The following is a 17,951-nucleotide window of genomic DNA, read 5'->3' as shown; positions in this document are numbered from 1 at the left end:
ATATTCTGTAGTCTCTATGAAAGGGACCCTGGGCGGATCTGTATCGGGGTGACAGGCGAACGCTTGGCTGGACAAGGCCAGCCTGCCCCGTCAGCTCTGTGAGGGTGACTGCAAGACCCTGCTCTTCTCTTCTCTCCTCCCTCCCTCCCTTCACCCCTCCATCTCTCCATCCCTCCATCCCTGCCTGCCTTCCTCTCCCACTCCCCTCCCTACATTTAGAATGTAGCTCTGAACTATGAATTCCAAGATACTGTGATGGGAACAGGGTGGGCCCTGTGGTCTTCGGGACACCAGGAGGATCAGGCTGCTCCTCCATTCCGTTTGTTGAACAGCCGGCGTTCGGGCACCTATGGTGCCAGTTGTAAGGGGGGTTGGGAGAATGTAAAGGAGACAGGGCTGAGTCTGTGGGGGCATGGGCATTCATGCTGTCCAGAGTGGATGCTGGTGATGAGGCCTCCAGTAGGAACACAGGAGTCAAGGACCAGTGGCGTTTGGGAAGTTGTGGCATCAGAGAGACATGGCAGGATGCAGCTAGTGTTTACCAGGCTCAGGGGATCCACATGCCATGGGTGGTGGCGGACCCCAAGGACAGAGGTCAGCACAGGGCAAAGTGCAGCTGAGAGAAGCTGGCACAGGCCTGGCAGGCCATGCCCAGCCTTCTGCTCCTCACTGGGTGGCTCATGGACAGAACCGATCTATGTGGAGGGCCCTGGCCCCAGGTGATGATGGGAGCCCTAGGAGGGTGAGGGGACCGTCTTTATTCAGAGCTATGCAGAAGCCCAGCAGGGAGAAACATGCCCTCCTCTACAGGGTCAACCAGCTCCAGCTCTCACAACTTTTTGTAAACCTCCATGTCTCTGAGACTCACCTGGACCTCATACCATCACCCACAGCGGTGGAGAAGCGGTAGATGCCTGATGAAGAGAGACACGAGAGGCCGGGGAGCGGAGACTCGGAAAGCTCTGAGCTCTGTGTGCTCACCCGCTGACCCAGGAAACTTCCCACTGACTCTGTTTCGTAATCTGCAACGTGAGCATGATAATCACAGGACTTAATGGTGTCTTAAACGGAGAAATATCAGCCGTTAGTTGCCGCCCACCTGAAGACTCCTGTGTACTCTGCTGTGTCCCGAGCAGGGCCTGTCGCCTGCCCGCTGTGTGGGGGCACGTCCCTCTGACTCAGTGTTAACACCCCAGAGACAGACAGCTCACCCAAATGACAGGCCCCCAGAGACCCTTGTCACCTGCCTGGTTCTCAAAGGCAAAAGGATTCCTCTCCTGTCACCCACCCTTCCTCCGTTTCACGGTGTGAACAGCCTATTCCTCAGGAAGGGACCGAGGTACCCTGGGCCCAAGAGCTCCCTCTAACTGCCCTGAAGCCCACAGGTCTTTGCCAAGAAGCCTTTTGTGTGTGATATCTGGACTGTCCCCTGAGAAGAATCTGGGGTTTCACAAGAGGCCCGGGTGACAATTTGTTTTAATTAACATCAACAGAGAAAGGAAAAAAAAAAAAGAACACTGACTCTAACCAGCATAGCCCCACTGCTTGATGCTGGAACTTTCTTTATGCCAGAACAAAGGGCCTTGCGAGGGTCTGGTGGGCCTGAGGCCGAGATGTCTCTATATTGTACATCTGGGATCACCTGGTCCTCACCTGGCTGCCAGTGTGTGCGTGGGAAGGAAGAGACCAAGCCATCCCCCTGCCTCAGAGACAGAAGGCAAGTGGGTGAGGCTCCCCAACACGGTTGAGAGAAGACAGGTGGCCTGGAACCCTCTCCGTAGAGATCACCTCTGGGCTCCACCTTGACGGGCGGGCAAGAGGCCCTCCCCGTGCTCAGAAGGAATAAACAGCCTTTAATGAAGTTACATTGCGACATAATGGGAATCATAAAAGCGCCGTCATCCTGCAGGGTCCTCGGACGGTCTTTATTATCGACTGTGCCGGAGCTCGGGGCAGCAGCCGCGAGAAGAATGCAAAAGTCTCCTTAAATTACCTGCTGGAAGTTAACCGGTGGTACATTCCACCGGGGCCACCCCCCCACACCCCCATGTGCCCGGGGAAGCTGCTGCCGCCGCCGCCGCCGCCGCCGTCGGGGCGGTCTGTCAGAGCCTCTCAACTGCAGCACAACAGATGTTCGCCCCGCTCCTCCATCCGCTGTTTGATGAGAAATTTACTGCTCTCCCGCTGGGCAGGCGGCCCCTCTCGGCGGCCCCGGCTATGAGACAGGCCAGCCCTTGGCGGCCGGCCAGGCCCAGGCTGTTTTGATGGAAGCCGTGAAAAGCTCTGGCTTGGGAGGCGCCGGCGATAATGCACCGGCTAGACGCTCCTGATTGGCCGATCGATCGGCCTGATTTGATTTATTGATCAATCCCCTCAAATTTGGCGTCTGAGAAGCTGCAGTGATCTTTAACTGCGGTGAACGTCTCCGCCTGCCGGAGAGCGAGCCCCCACTAAGGAATGTATGAAAGGAACCGGGGCTTATCTTAATCACACACCGGCCCCGGTGCCGGCCGAGCCCCGCTGCTGCGCGCCGCCCCCTCGCCAGGGCAGGCCTGCGCCGATCTATAAATTGATGGAATTCAAAGCCTCCAGCATCGATTACCGTTATAACAAACAGCGGTGCGCAGAATGTCTGATTATTTTTAGACAAAGATTCTGTTCTCTCAGCAGCAATTTTGCTGAGCCTGTCACTGGCTCAGAAGTCTGTTGATTGCAATTAGATGCAAATACAAAAAAAAAAAAATTAAACTCTGCAGCCTCTCTCCTGTTTCCAGTTATTAAATCTCTCTTTGTTTGCTGTTTCCTCGTGATAGCTACAGCTGGGTGAGATATTTGGTTGGCAGAACGAGATCTTTGGGATCCGATGGAGAAGGGGGTGGCTGCCCGACCTGCACGCTGGATTATCCCGGGGGGGGGGGGGGGGGATCCCGCAGAAGGTGTATGAGGATGTCTGTTTAAAAGTGTGCAAAGGAGCTGGTCATAGTGGTGCACGCCTCTCATCCCAGCACTCTGGAGGTGGAGGCAGGAGGATCAGGAGTTCAAGGTCATCAACTACTTAGTAGGTTCAGGGTCAGCCTGGGAAACCTGAGACCTGGGGGTCGGGGGGGGGGGGGGGCGAGTGAGTAATGAAATATAAAGATATTCAAGGGAGCTGGATATTCAAGACCAGCCTGGGCTAGATCCTGTGTCAGAAAAACCACAACAAATGCAAGCGAACAACAGCCAAACCCAACAGGAGTGAGGGGGCTCAGTGGCTCCCTGGGTAAAGAGCCCGCTTCACGGACGTGAGGCTTAGCGTGTGTTCCCAGGTAAAAGCCACGTGTGGCAGCGTGTTTCTGAAACCCCAGTGCTTTGAGGTCAGATATGTATAAAGACAGGAAGAGCCGTGTCTGATAAAGATAAGAAGACAATTGAGGAAAATGCCTGATGTTGATTCCCCCCCCCCACACACACACACACGAGGTGTGGCAGCAGGCCGGGATGGATGCAGAGGTGCTTGAAGCCCGCTCAGGACCTCAAGTGCATGCCCCCTGGGTCGGGGGCAGTCTCCCTGTTCTTGATGACATACAAGTGCCAGGGATGCAGCCCCATCCTGGGAGCCCCTGAGGCTCAGAGGTTGGTGCCGCTTGGAATAATGAATTCCACACAGGGACCACAGGTGGGACCCTTTCCACGCACCTTCACACTGGCAGAACAGGCATTAGGTAATTGTGGATACAAGCAAATTAGGTACCCCCTGTTGCCCAGCCTGGCGGCCAGCATCCTGGCTCTCAAAGAGCCCATTCATCATCCTGGCACCCTTCAGATGATCTGTGTTCTTGGATCCATTAGCCCCAGAGTCCTTGACAGCGGAATAGCTGTGAAGCTGAGCCCATCGGCTGAGTGACACTTCATTACTCGGTTGGACGGAGAGTGGGGCTCAGGTGACAGTGCCAAGGCCTCTCAGTTCCCCAAAGCCAGCTCCACTTGGAACTGGCAGCCCTGGGCTAATTTTAGAACATTTGCCTTTGGTAATACAGAAGGAGGGGCCGAGGCTTGGACTCTGGGATCAGATAGACCGAGCTCAGAAGGACCTCAGGCCAAGATCATCTCTTCCACTGCCCTGGAAGGATCCTGTAGGCAAGCAGGTGTGGGGGCACTGAAGGTCACCACGGGGTCACAGGTCAAGGTCGTTCAGAAAAATACCTCCTCCTTACACACCACCAACTGTTACAGATCCCAGGCCAGCTGCCTCCGTGCATCTTCCTCCTCCCAGCTGCCCAGTTACCTGTTCAGACTCTAAGACCCAGAGACACCTAGAGGTCTGCTCAAGGTTGTACAGCAAAGAAGACCAAGACTCAGCTGATTTTGGAGTTGAAGATCTCACCCAATGTAAGAGAAAGAGTTGGACGGATGGATAATGCAGGAGCCTCCGGTAGGGACTCAACTGAGCTCCTGAATAGCCGAGGATAGCCGGGCTATCTCTCCACAAGGCCTGGAACAAGGACCTCTGAGACTGCACCTGTTTCCTTGTTTGTTGTTTGTTTTTTCGAGACAGGGTTTCTCTGTGTAGCTTTGGAGCCTGTCCTGGAACTCACTCTGTAGCCCAGGCTGGCCTCGAACTCACAGAGATCCACCTGCCTCTGCCTCCCGAGTGCTGGGATTAAAGGCGTGCGCCACCACCGCCCGGCCCACCTGCTTCATCTTTATGGGCTTTGGGAGGAACCAGTGTGGTCTCAGAAGCTTTCCGTGCAAGGACCCTTCAGGGTGCTTCTCCAGGGGGCCCTGCCTGCACGAGGATGTCAGGAAGCAGATGAGCTCCCAGGTCACCTGACTGGAAACCAGACAGCTTTGGGCTGATGCTACAGTGACAAGCAACTTCAACCCTGAGGTCACGTTGACCTTGGCTGGAACCCTGGCTTCGCCTCATTCTCTATGACCTTGGGTCCGTGATCAAATCTCTGTAGACATCTCCCTGTCCAGGTGACTGGGGTCCCAGGGAGCAGTTGTACATCGCTATAGCTAAGTACCATGCGGCCATGTTGAGTTTGTTGCCCCTTGGAGGACAATGGCTAACACAGGCATGTGGCTTGGGAGCATTCCAGGCCAGGGCCCACAGGAGTGGCCTCTCTGAAGTCACCGATCAAGTGGCTGTCCAACCCACTGTCGCTTTCTGGGCAAGGGCTTGTCTGTGTCCCTCCTGACCCACTTGTAAGACGAACCTCGAAGACGTGACTAGTAAAAAAGATGACCCCTCAGCCGGGCAGTAGTGTCGCATGCCTTTAATCCCAGCACTTGGGAGGCAGAGGCAGGCGGATCTCTGTGAGTTCGAGGCCAGCCTGGGCTATAGAGTGAGTTCCAGGACAGGCTCCAAAGCTACACAGAGAAACCCTGTCTCGAAAAACCAAGGGGGGGAAAAAAAAGACCCCTCATGGATGGAGGCAGTGGTAGCAGAAACCGGGCCTTTAGGGGAGAAACCAGCAGCAGCTGTCACACTGACAAGCAGCCCTGCCCCCATGGCAGGCTCACCTCTGTCTCTTTTAAATACGCCCGTTTGTGGACACCAAAGTGGTTGTCTAGGGGTACCGGTGACAGGTACCAACAGTAAGAGCAAAGTCTGGTAGTGATGTGAGTGTCCCTGAGTCGAGGATTTGGAACGTGTGTCCATGAAGAGGGAATTGTAAATCAGCTAAGTGCCCGGGAATGGGGGATTTAAAATGACCTAAGTGGGGGCTGGGGAGATAGCTCGGGGAATGAAGTTCTTCAGCCTGAGGGCCTGAGTTCCTGCACCATGTCCAAGGCCACTCTAATCCCAGTGTGAGGTTGGCAGGGACTGGTGGGTTCCCGGAGCTCACTGGTCAGTCAGCTTTGCCAAATCTGTGAATTCTAGGTCCCATGAGACCCTGTCTCCACAGAATGATGAGTAGCTCCTGAGGAACGGCACTTGAGACTGACCTCCGGCCTGCACACACACACACATACACTCACACTCACACATACTCACACACACATGTATTCACTAATACGTATATGCACACACATATACATACATATATACATACATACACACAGGTATACATACAGGTATACACACGTATTCACTATTACGTTTATGCACACACATATACACACATACATACACATAGGTATACACACGTACATATGCACATTCATTTACAGGCACTCAAACATACACACTCACACAAGCACACAAAAACTACCTCAAAGATAACCTGTGTCCATGCGTGAGGGACTCACACTAACCATGGTGTCCATGAGTTGGGGATTAGGAGCAGTCTAATGTTGGTTGGGAAGCCGAGTACACACGGTAAAGCACATCTACACAGAACATTCTGGAGCCATAAAAAGGAGAGAGATGCCTTGTGTGTGGATGTCAAGGCGTAGGCGAGGTAAACCTGTGCAGACAGTTCATGGAGTAGGCTGACGTGGCCGGCACCCATTGCAGAAGAGAGGGTTACGTGGCAGCTGAGGTGGTGTGGGCGTCTGAGTGGTCAGTGATGATGAGCACCTTGGGAATGGGGGAGATGCCCTTGCGCTGTCTCAGTGACTGTCCTCTGCTGATGACTAAAACAGAACAGGTTTTTACTCTTAAAACCCCATGCGGGGGCAAAGAACATAGATTCTTGGTGTCAGATGTGGGTGCACACACAGGCACACGTTACTTACTCGCTGAGTGCCATTGGCTCAGCTGTGGCATTGACGCGCCTCCGTCCGGTTGCTTGGCCAGTGGCATCGGGTGAGCTTTGGTGATTTGACTCCTGGATGCTCCCTGTTCGTGGTGGTCACTGTCCTGGCTCCACTCACACTGGCTCCTGGTGGCCTTGGCAGTCTGTTGGTCTACAAGAGAGACTCGATCCATTTCAAAGTCTCTCTAGGAGGTGGACAGAGCAGGTGTCCTGAGCCCGTCACTGAGGTTTCAGGGTCCGCCCCTGAGTCATCTGTGACACCGAGTCACCATGCAGAGCAAGCCAGGTATGCTGAGTCCCGCTGCAGCCTTCGATGCCGCCAGACTCTGACAGTGCCCGTAGCCTCTTGCCCCTCTGTGTGTTGATAAAATGGTGTGAGACAGAGACAGAGCGGGACTGCAGCAGACAGGGACAGTGGGCGCGAACCTTGGGCACTGGCCTTGCACACAGCACTCAGTCAGCAAGAAGGGGTCCTATCAGAACTACCGTCATTGGGGTCCAGAGGGCACAGAGCCTGGGTCAGGGAAGGCCGATCTTCTCTCCCTTCTCAAAGGTGGTTTCAACGATTCCCCGGACCCCCATCCTTAGTGTGGGAGCTGAGTTCTTGAAGGGCGTAGTCAAAAAGCCCGTCCATGTCACGCTCGTGATTTTCAAACAGAAAAGTAAGGTTTTGTTTTGTTTCATATTCTCTCTCTCTCTCTCTCTCTCTCTCTCTCTCGTGTGTGTGTGTGTGTGTGTGTGTGTGTGTGTGTGTGAGAGAGAGAGAGAGAGAGAGAGAGAGAGAGAGAGAGAGAGAGAGAGAGAAGAGACAGAGACAGAGACAGAGACAGAGAGATATGTCTGTGCACATGTGTCACGCGTGGAGACCAGAGGGTAACGTCGTGTGTCCTGCTCCATCAAGCTCCACCTTATTCTTGAGACCGGGTTCTCCTGAGCCCAGGGCTAGGCTGGCGGCCAGCAAGCCCAGCCATCCCCCAGCCTCCTGGGGTGACATTCTCATGGACGTCCAGTGAAGCCCTTTCACATGGGTGCTAGGATTTGAACGTGTGTCTTCAGGCTTGTGCAGCAGTCTCTCCTGAACCCACCTAGTCATCCATCCGGCCCTGGATTTTTTTTTTTTCTTTTCTCTTTTGGAATAGGGTTTGCTATGTGTCGCAGGCTAGCCTTGAACTCAGAATCCTCCTGAGTGCTGGGATGGTGGGTCGGCTTCGCTTGGCTAGAACGTAAAGTATCAACTTGTCTTGGAATGTCTGGTCCAGTCTGCTGTTTCCAGACCTGATCCCAAGGGTGTCTGGGCCTCTGAGATTGATTCCCCAGGTGGCCCCAGACCCCACCTAAGCCTCCCTGACCTATGGCCCTGAGGGGTGGGGCCGACAGCTGATGCAGTCATGGCTCCTGCCTCCTACAAGCAGACCCATCGATTGGATGCTTTTACTGAGTCATTTTGATTTTGAACTTGACCGCTCCGTCTCACTTTCTGATGTCCCTCAAGGGCATATTTTCAAAACTGCAAGTGGTCCGGCCAGACAGTTGCCCAGCCATTGAAATCAAAGGCAGCTGAGCATCTGGGGTGCGGGAGTGGAGCGGGAGGAAGGGGAGTGCGGGGGGAGGGGGTTCAGGAGCACATGGCAAATACCTCTTGGCTCTTGAGCCCACCTCCCAACTTGTTCTGGCAAGCATTTATTTTGCACCTACTGCGTGCACTGTCCTGAATGAATATTTCACTTCGGCTGGTAGGTTACTAACACGATCTATTCCCAGCATCGGGAATATGGAAGAGGAGAGGGATGGAGGTGGAGAGGATGGGGAAATACAGAGGTGAGGTCAGAGGCTAGGCTCATTTCCTGTGCCCGAGGGGCAGGCCCTGTGTGTACCAAGTGTTGGTGTGGATGGGGGCACCAGAGGAGACAGACGACCGTGCCTCAGCCTACCATAGCAGAGACTGCAGGAAGCAAGCAGATGTAGTTGAGACCAAATGTAGACGCCGCCCCCCACCCACCACCAGCCCTACCTCTGCCAAGCCAGGAGGGAGGAAGAACAGGGGCCCTGTCACGTGAAAGGCAGGGGGGTAACCAAGAAAGTAAGGGCGGTAGGGACAGAGTGTGATGAGAGGCTGGAGCTGGCCTTGGGCAAGACTTGGGACTTCAGTCTCAAGAGCTGTGGGAAGTCTCTCTTCTCATGACTGAGTTTCAGGCCGAGGAGTAACGGAACCTAATTCATGCTTCCGTGGCTGGAATGAGGTGGGGGTCCAGGGAGAGACCACCGCGCCGTTCTGTGTGCTTTGTGTGACCCTGGAGAGCTCTCCTGGCGGTCTTTCTATTAAATCGCCGTGTGAGGGCTCCTTAGCCATGTACATGGGAGAGGTGGGCAGATTCCAGGGGACTGGACTCCCCCACCCCCACTCATTAATAAAAGCACAGGGGTCCAAGGCTTATCTCAGCAAATGGCCTCGGGACCAGCGCTGACATCCAAAGATGATCGAGTCCTATCCCACAAAGCATTCCTGTGCTCATCCCCATCCACGCCCACAGGGGAACCTCCTCCACCCTGGCCGGGATCTTCCATGTGTCTCTTTGGTCTCTGGCTTCTCTCAGGTGTTGCCGCTGTGAGATCGATCCGTGCTGCTGCTTGTCATTCACGTGAGCCTGAGGCTCTGAGGGCCACTCTGGGGGGTGAACACCCCAGAGTGCTCTTGGCCATCCGTGTGAATGGACGTCTGGGTCATTTCCAGTCGGGAGCTGTTATGAATGGTGTTTTGATGAGACATTCCTCTCCATCTTGAACACATTCATGAATTATCTGGAGAGCCGGGTGAACCACAGAACCGGGCTCTGGGGGCGCCTAGCAGGGCCAGAGTCGTCATTTCCTCGAGAATTCTTGGTGGTTTCCCAGCGGCTGGTCCACAGCCATACTGTGTGCAGGAGGAGGCTCTGTGTTGGTGGACAGATTTCCCCGGGGGTTCATGTGCCACAGGGGACCGCGGAGGCATAGGGAGATGTGCGAGGCTCTGACGGGTCCTGCGATTTCCAACTGGAACCCCTCAGGCGGCGTCTGAGGTTTGGCTTTTTCCACAAGCTTGCCAACACTTGCTACCATCTGCTTTTTCCTTGGCTCTTGCCCTGTAATTCCGGCTAGTCTGGCTACTCGCCATGTCACCCAGGCTGGCCTCAAACTCCCCGCGGTCTTCCTGCATCACTTCCCGGGTGTGAGATTACAGGTGTGCATGGCCACCCCGGTTCGACAGCGGCGTGATTGGTGGTTGTGTAGTCTTGCGTCTTGGGGCGGGCATCTCACCTACTGTGTCCCGGTGTGTCCGCCACACCATCCTCACATCCAGCCTTCTGTTGATTTGTCTTTCTTTGAATCGTTAGGAGTTTTTGACTCTGGACATGGTCCTGTATCCAAACCAGAGGCACGCCCCTTCTGTCTTGCGTGGCCTTTGTACGCTAATGTCACCTCATAGGTTAGTTGGTTTGTTTGATTGCGTTTATTTATCTGTGTCCCCGTGTGTATGTAGGTCAGAGTTCAACTTGTGGGAGTTGGTTCTCGCCTTCCACCGTGCGGGTCCTAGGGATCGAACTCAGGTCAGCAGGGTTGGCTGCAAGCTCCTTTACCCATTGAGCCGTCTCGATAGCCCTACTTTTAATTTGGCAGTTACTTCCTGGGGCATGGATGTTCATAGTGACCCTATCTGCTGTCCCAAGAAAGTGGGGATGGTGCTGGGGGAGTGGTCCTGGGGTGGTTTTTGGTTGGTTTTGTTTTTTCAAGACAGGCTTTCTCTATGTAACAGCCCTGGCTGTCCCGGAACTCACTCTGTAGACCAGGCTGGTCACAAAACTCACAGAGATCCTCCTGCCTCGGCCTCCTGAGTGCTGGGGTTAAAGGCAATCACCTCCAGGTCCAGCTGATTTTGCTTTTTTGAGGCAGGGTCTTACTCTGTAGCTCAGGCTGGCTTAAAACTCACAAGAGAGCCAACTTCTCATCCTCCTGCCTCCACCTCCCAAGCACTTGGGATTCCCGGCATTCACCACACCCGACCACATCCAACAGTGTAAACGCATGACAGAACTTTCTAGATGTTGCTCCAGGTGTGGTGACGTCATCACTGATGGGCAATAGTCATGGGACAGACGCTTTGCTGCCTTGATTTTGAGCGTGGTAGCCATCAAGCTGTCTCGTCTCCACGGACAAAGCTCCTTGAGGTCCTCTGTCACTTTTAAGTGTGTAAAAGACAAGAAAGCTTTGAGGGCAGTATGTTCTGTGGCCAGCACAGAGTGGCTGCAGTGAGACCTAAGTCTTTAAGGGTTGGCGGTTTTGGGGGGTGGGGCCAGCACCCTGCTGGCCTTGAGGGAAATGCGGCTTGGAATCCTCTCATGAAGGATGGGAGCCAGGTTTGTCTGGGGTCACTTGAACCAGGCCACCCGCTCACATCTTGGGCCCCGTGGTGCTTCCACACATCCCGAGGCTGGCCCGGCACGGGTACCCCAGGCTCAGCCATCGTGGACTGAGCCAGCCCCAAGGTGTTTTTGTATAGCAGAACAATTTAAAATAATTAGAAACTTTGCGGGATGTCTTTTAAACACACTGGTGTGGGCCGTGTAAGAGCAGCTCCTATTAGCGGGGCCGGCTGCTGACTGGCAAGGAGAGGCACAGATAGAAGCCCCTTGATTAACTAATTTGAATATCTTTGGAGAACAAATTCTGAATCTCTTTCTATTTTCTCCTATTGTACCAGCTGCACATCTGCTGGCTGGGGGTTGGGGGGGGGGAATGGTAATGAGCTCCATTCTAACCGTTCCCAGCCTGGAATGGGGCAGGGCTCCTGTGAGTGGCCACGCTCATCCCCACCACGCTACTTTGGCGGCGGCTGCCTTTCAAAGAAGTGCCAGGCTCAAAGGGAGGCATGTCGGAAGCAGTATTCCAGGATAGTGTAGACAGCCTGGGATCTCTGGTCCCATTGGACAGCGCGGACACACCACCCCACGGCCACCTCTTTAGTGTTTTTCTTGTGCTGAAAGCAAGTCCCTGCGGCCAGCCCCAGTGTGTTGGCGGAGTGAACCTCTCCGTGCTTTTCCATATGTCTCTAACGAGGGGATAACAAGAGGGCCCCCTTCCTGGGGTTCTTGTAGTGTAGGGCTGTGCACACAGCAGGCACATCACTCCACACTTAATTAACAGACTACTGCAAGCTGGCGGGCCGGGTGCAAAGCCTCAGTGAGTCTGTTGGGTACCAACTGCATGGTTGTGAGGTTTGTCCTGAACTAGTTGCCAATCATTAAAATCGGGAGATTTGGATATAAAAAAGTAAGGATTTGGAACTTGGAGCGGGAGGTAGCTGCCCTCTGCCAGCCTGTGTGATATCACCAGGCCAGAGCTGGGCTCCTACAGCGGGAGGGCAATGTCTCCACTTGTCCCTGCTGGCCCCTAGCTCTTATGCATGGTATCACCAGCTGAACTCTTGCTCTCTGAGCCCAGGAGGTCTGCCAGGGACAGGTGGGCCCTCCCTAGATGTCCCCAATGACTGTCACATATCGGTGCTGCTGTGACCACATTTGAGAAAGCTCTGATCTAGCATGCCTGCAGCCCTGGGTTTCATTCCCAGCATCCTATAAACTGAGCATGATGATGCAAGCCTGTAATCCCAGCACTTGGGAGGTGGGGGAGGAGTCTGAAAACTTCAAGGACATCCTCAGCTACTTAGCAAGTTCAAGGCCTGCCTAGGGGCTATGTGAGACCCTGCCTCAAAAATGAAAAACAAAAGTGTGTGTCTGGATGAGTGTGGGTTCCAAATCTACCCCCTTGAAGTCTTCTCTGGTGAGGACACTTGCCATATACGTGGCATTGGCTAAAAGATGGCGGAAAACCCCAGAATTGGTTGTGTCTTCTTGAGTCCAAGCCCCCAGCCAGCTCCTCTACTACCCAGCAGCCATTAAAAGTCAGTTCTGCCCCCTTGTATCCCTCTCCTGTCTCCCCCATTCTGATATTCCAAAGACCCACATACTGTTGTCCACATGCACCCCACTGAGTCCCAGGACCTCGGCAGCCATTGGTCCCAGCCATGTGTCCTTCACGTGAGGCCTGTTTTATGTATTTAGTTTGAATCTGTTAAAAAAATAATAATAATTTAAAAAAAGAAGGCTGGAGAGATGGTCAGTGGTTAAAAGCACTGGCTGTTCTTCCAGAGGTCCTGGGCTCAATTCCCAGCACCCACATGGTGGCTCACAGACATCTGTAATGAGATCTGATGCCCTCTTCTGGCGTGCATGCGTACCTGCAGACAGAGTACTCATACCTAAAAGACATAAACAAACATGGTATTTTTAAAGGAAGGAAGGAAGAGAAGGCCAGGCTGAAGAGATGGCTGGTCCCCTAAAAATCCTTTCTGCACAAGTCTCAAGAATCAAGTAAGGCCAGGCGGTGGTGGCGCACACCTTTATTCCCAACACTTGGGAAGCAGAGCCAGGCGGATCTCTGTGAGTTCGAGGCCAGCCTGGTCTATAGAGCAAGCTCTAGGACAGGCAGCAAAACTACACAGAGAAAACCCTGTCTCAAAAGAACCAAGTAAAAAGCCAGGTGTCGTGGCTCACCAAGTTCACGTTTGTCATCAGTGACAGGAGTGGGCAGGCAGGGATGGGCTGGCGTTCTCTGGGAGCCTAGCCAGCTGCTGAGCTCTGGGTTCAGGGCGAGACCCTGTCTCAAAACAAAACATAACAAGGTATGTGGATTCCGGAGGAAGGACATCCAAGGTGGGCCTCTGCCCTCTGCCGTACGTATAGCGCGCATGCATGTGTACACACATGCACACACGCACGCATGCACGTACGCACACATACATACCATCTAAACCTGCCTTTAAAATCTTTGCCTCCCCCTCCCCTGCCTGTTTCCTTGCTCAAAAATGGCTTAACCAATTTGGATTATTTTTAGAAAGATGCCTGGCATGTTGGCTGACAACCTGAATCCTAAGTTTCCACCTGGTGGGAAAAGACAGTTTCTAGACCTAGGACGGGACAGGGTGGGGGGTGGGATGAGGGGACACAAAACACTGCTTTAGACTAGGAGCCACCTGGAATGACCCCTCTGGTCCCCAAACACCTCCAGAAGAGCCAAGAGTTGAAGGGCAGGGATGGAATTCCTTCTTAGAACTGCCTCCAGACATCACGGGATGCGCTCAGCACCCAGAGTTGAGGCAGGGGGACCACCTGAACCCCATTCCAACACTCTGAAACCCTGAGCCCAGAAGCATTTCCTCTGAGTCCCCCCTGTCACCCTCTGCATACAGGAATGCTAGAGACAGACAGAGACCTACAGAGTGTGACTGTAATGTTTATTATCGTCACACAGCACAGTGTGGGCCTGGACAAGGAGAGATCTAGAGAGAAATCTTGTACAAACTTTTGAGAACCTGAGTCGATCGCTGAGCAAAGCTGCCTTCCCTTTTGGCTTCTTGTGAGCTGTTTTGAACAGCTTTCTTGAGGCGTAACTTAGGTGAAACTGACCTACTATGTGCGCACTGTGAAACCGACCTACTATGTGCAGACCACCTGATGTGTCTGGGTGTTTGAGTTGCAAGGCCTTTATGATATGGGCCTAGAACATTACCATCACCCCAAAGTCCTTTTGCATCATTTTATGATCCCTTCTGATCCAGCCCAGCCTGGCCCAGCTGCAGGCTCCTTCCTGCCTTGAAGGATTTGCCTTTCCCAGCCACTGAACCAGGGAGGGGGCTCCAGCCTTCAGTCCAGGCCTGAGCACCATGCTACCAAGGTTTACCCTGTTATTGCATACAAGGCCGCTTTGTCCTTTCTGTTGCAGAATGACGTCTCAGTGTGTGGAGAGACCACATTATCCATCATTTATGTGTTTGTGTGAGAGTGTGACCCCACAGTGTGTGCTGGATCCCTTAGAGCTGGAGTTACAGGCTGTTGTGAGTGACCATATGGGTGCTGGGAACTTGCAAAAACTCTGTTCCTTTGCAAGAGGAGCAGGCTCTCTTAATCACCTAGCCGTCTCTCCAGCCCCGGGGCTCAGGTTTCCAAGACCCACCTTGGCAGAGGGGAATTCTGCTTTCCGTGGCTCACCGAAGGAAGGAGGAGGGATGAGGGCTGGTAGGGAAGGGAGAGCAGAGAGGGGCTGTGCTCTGAGACCCACGCGTGGGGTACCTACTGTGTTTGGGAACGGCTTCCTTTTTGTCCCATCATCGTCTCGTCCCCCGGGTCTGGATAAAAGGTGTCTGGCTTCACGGCTGAACAAAACTCCCAGGCCCAAACCACCAGGATGGACCACATGCCTGTTCGGGCTGTTTGGAGTCCTCCTGGTTCCATCCCGTTCATCCAGAAACTTCCCTTCCTCTTTTCTTCTCTCTCACGTTAAAACTCCAGAGTTGCCGGGCGGTGGTGGCGCACGCCTTTAATCCCAGCACTTGGGAGGCAGAACCAGGCGGATCTCTGTGAGTTCGAGGCCAGCCTGGGCTACTGAACGAGATCCAGGAAAGGCGCAAAGCTACACAGAGAAACCCTGTCTTGGAAAAACAAACAAACAAACAAAGAAAAAAACTCCAGAGTCAAAGAGTGTTGACGGACGTACTCATTCGTTTTCTTATATCTGTGTGAGGGTTTTGTCGTCTTCAAATCGTTTCTTCCATATTCTCTTCACGCATGTGTGTGAACGTGTGTGGAGTGTGACTTCCCGTGTCTTCAGCTGTTGCTCTCTCCCTGACACTAGAGCTCACACTTCAGCTGGGGTGGCCGGCCAGCCGCCCACCACCACCCCTGTCTGACTCTACCTCCCCAGGTGCCTGCCGCTGTGCCTGACTTTTATGGGGGCGGGGGTATGTGCAATTATTACACCTGTACTTTGTCAGTGAGGGCTGCTGCTTTGTGGGGATGGATTAGGGGAATCTGCTTTAGAGGTGAAAAGGGGCGGTTCACACCTGGGAGCCCCGCCCCTCCCCCAGGGGATAAGAAGAGGTTGCAGGCAGCAGGAACTGTAGGTGCAAATGTCCTGGGGTGGGAAAGGGGGCTGGCCCAGTGGGAGAACGTGACTGGAGAGTCCGGGAGAAGAGGGGGGGTCTCCATAACGTCAGAGCCATCCATGAGCAGTGACCCAATGAACCCTAGAGTGGAATCTGATGTAGCCTGAGGCAGTGGAAAGTGGGTGAATTTTAAGCCGGAGAGAGGGAAGAACGGCAAGATTGAGGTCTGAGCAGCTAGCTCCGTCCGCCACACGAGGGTGCGCGCCAAGAGAGGAGGCAGCAGCCTGGAAATAGCCCTCGCTGGGGGGTAGCAGCTTGGACAAAGGCTGGAGAGTGGTGGTTACTGTCATCTTAGGAGTAGTTCAGAGAGTGGCTGGGTTCCTCTGTTGCTGGTATCCTCATGCGGAGCTGAGGAAGCGGAGACTCGGGAGCAGTGACTTGCTTGAGATCAACTGGCCGGAAGGCAGGTGGGATTTGAACCCAGGTCTGCCATCCCATGGTCCTGCCCTGTTCTCTAGGACCTAACCTGACCCCAGACTCCATCTCTCCAGTTAAAGTGACATCTACCCAGTATTTGCCCCATTTCACAGACTGGGAAACTGAGGCCCAAGTAGCTGGAGGAGCTGGAGACGGGATTCGGCTCCATCCACACTCCCAAGCCTCTGCCTTAAACTGCATTGGATCATGAGTCTGCCCTGTTACCCTGGACTAGCCAGGCTGGGTGGAGGCCGTGGTCCCCTGACCCAGCTCTGGAAGGTGTTCTTAGTCCCTACAGTTCTGTTCGGACTCTGGGTCTGGGTCTCCCATGATCAAGTGTCTGTGAACTGTCTGTCACCGTACATCTTGGCGTTTGTCTGGGGAGGGACAGACAGAGACACAGACAGACAGACATACACAGACACACACACACAGTATAGGAGATGGAAGAAACCCAGGGCCTTGGGCAGAGGGGGCTGCCTGTGCAAATGTCCTGGGGCAGAATAGATCAATGCCTACCACAGTCTCTATCTTGCTGTCTGGTGCGGGGAGAGGGGCAGGAGAGGATCCTGCATATTTGTGTCTTGTGGGTCTGTTTCCTTTTCTGTGTGTATCTATATACCTATCGGGTTCCATAAGAGTCTCCACGTGCATGTATGTGTCTGCATGTGCCTTTGTCTGTGTGGGTTTATCTGTCTGTGTGTCTGTCCATGTCCGTGTGTCCCCATACTCATAGGGAATTTTCCCTGCAGACTATCCTTGGGTGCTGGACACTGTCTGTCTCTAGCTCTTTGGTGCCAGCCACCATCTCTAGCTGTCTCCTGGGGAGGAGAGGGTGCTGGGTCAGACAGGTCACGTGACCAGGTCCTTTCCCCTCACTTGGCTACCCACCGGAAATCCACGGGTGACCCTACAGCTCCTTTCAATCTGGGCCTGCCTGGTGGAGGTGCCAGCATGCCAATAAATGTCTCCCAGCCCTAAAGGGCCAGCCAGTGTCTGTCCTGTGGAGAGGACATAGCCCAGTCAGAGTGCTGGCCTCCAGGCTCAGGGCCTCCTAAGACTGGGGGTGGGGCACCCATTGGTCCTCAGCCTCTGTCTTCTTCCTCATCTTCAAAATGGTCAGTGGGCAGGGGAACCAGTTAAGATGCAGTGAAACATTTGTGTCTCCCCTGCCGCCAACAAGGCTCGCACGAGTGACCGACCATACGTGGCTTCTCTGCCGACTTGGGAAGAAGTTTCCTCTGTGGCGTTCCTGCTCCGCATCTTCACTGAGCTTCTGGGGAGAGACTGGGAGAGCAGGGTGGGCCAGGCACTTGGCAAAGCCAACACTGAATTAGTGCAAAGAGGCCGTGAGGGTCCCAGGCACTGCCATAGCCTCGCCCGGCTCCAAGTGACATCGGCCAAAGATCTGTCCATCTCCTGCGTGGTCCCCTCCCACCCTGCCTCACAGGCAGGGCAGGGGCACAAGGGCACCTCTGTTTTCCCAGCCTCCTAGCTCCGTCTCATAGAACAAGTGCCCCTCCCCAGCACAGCCCCTCCGTGGCCATCAGCCTTCGATTTCTCCCTGACTTTCTGACCCAGTCCCTGGAGCCCCTCCCGGACATTCCCAGCAGCTTGGGCTTCTAGGCTCCATCTCAGGCCACTGCCTCAGAGCCATCTGCCTACCCAGGAAGCCACTGTCCCCCCCTGCCCACTGCCCTTGGAGCTACAAGAGGCTCTTGGGACCCCACCTGACTCAGGGAGAATGCTTGGTAAGCCTTCTTTCCCGGCCGGCATCACCCACATTGTCGTGTTGCCTTGGTTGGTCCGCAGAC

General features: G+C 54.1%; 1 protein-coding gene across 1 annotated transcript in view; it reads left to right on the top strand.

Annotated features, from left to right (window-relative positions):
* Nucleotides 1–2,047: 2,047 nt before the first annotated feature.
* The window catches only part of Cux2 (cut like homeobox 2), a 92,089-nt gene continuing 76,185 nt past the window's right edge, over nt 2,048–17,951 (top strand). Inside the window, exon 1 of the mRNA XM_059249763.1 lies at nt 2,048–2,132. Coding sequence (XP_059105746.1) covers nt 2,048–2,132 — 85 coding nt within the window. The remainder of the gene's footprint in view (nt 2,133–17,951) is intronic.

The sequence above is a fragment of the Peromyscus eremicus genome, chromosome 23, assembly GCF_949786415.1.
Source record: "Peromyscus eremicus chromosome 23, PerEre_H2_v1, whole genome shotgun sequence".
Taxonomy (NCBI): Eukaryota; Metazoa; Chordata; class Mammalia; order Rodentia; family Cricetidae; genus Peromyscus; species Peromyscus eremicus.
This window is presented reverse-complemented; position numbering and strand designations above follow the sequence as displayed.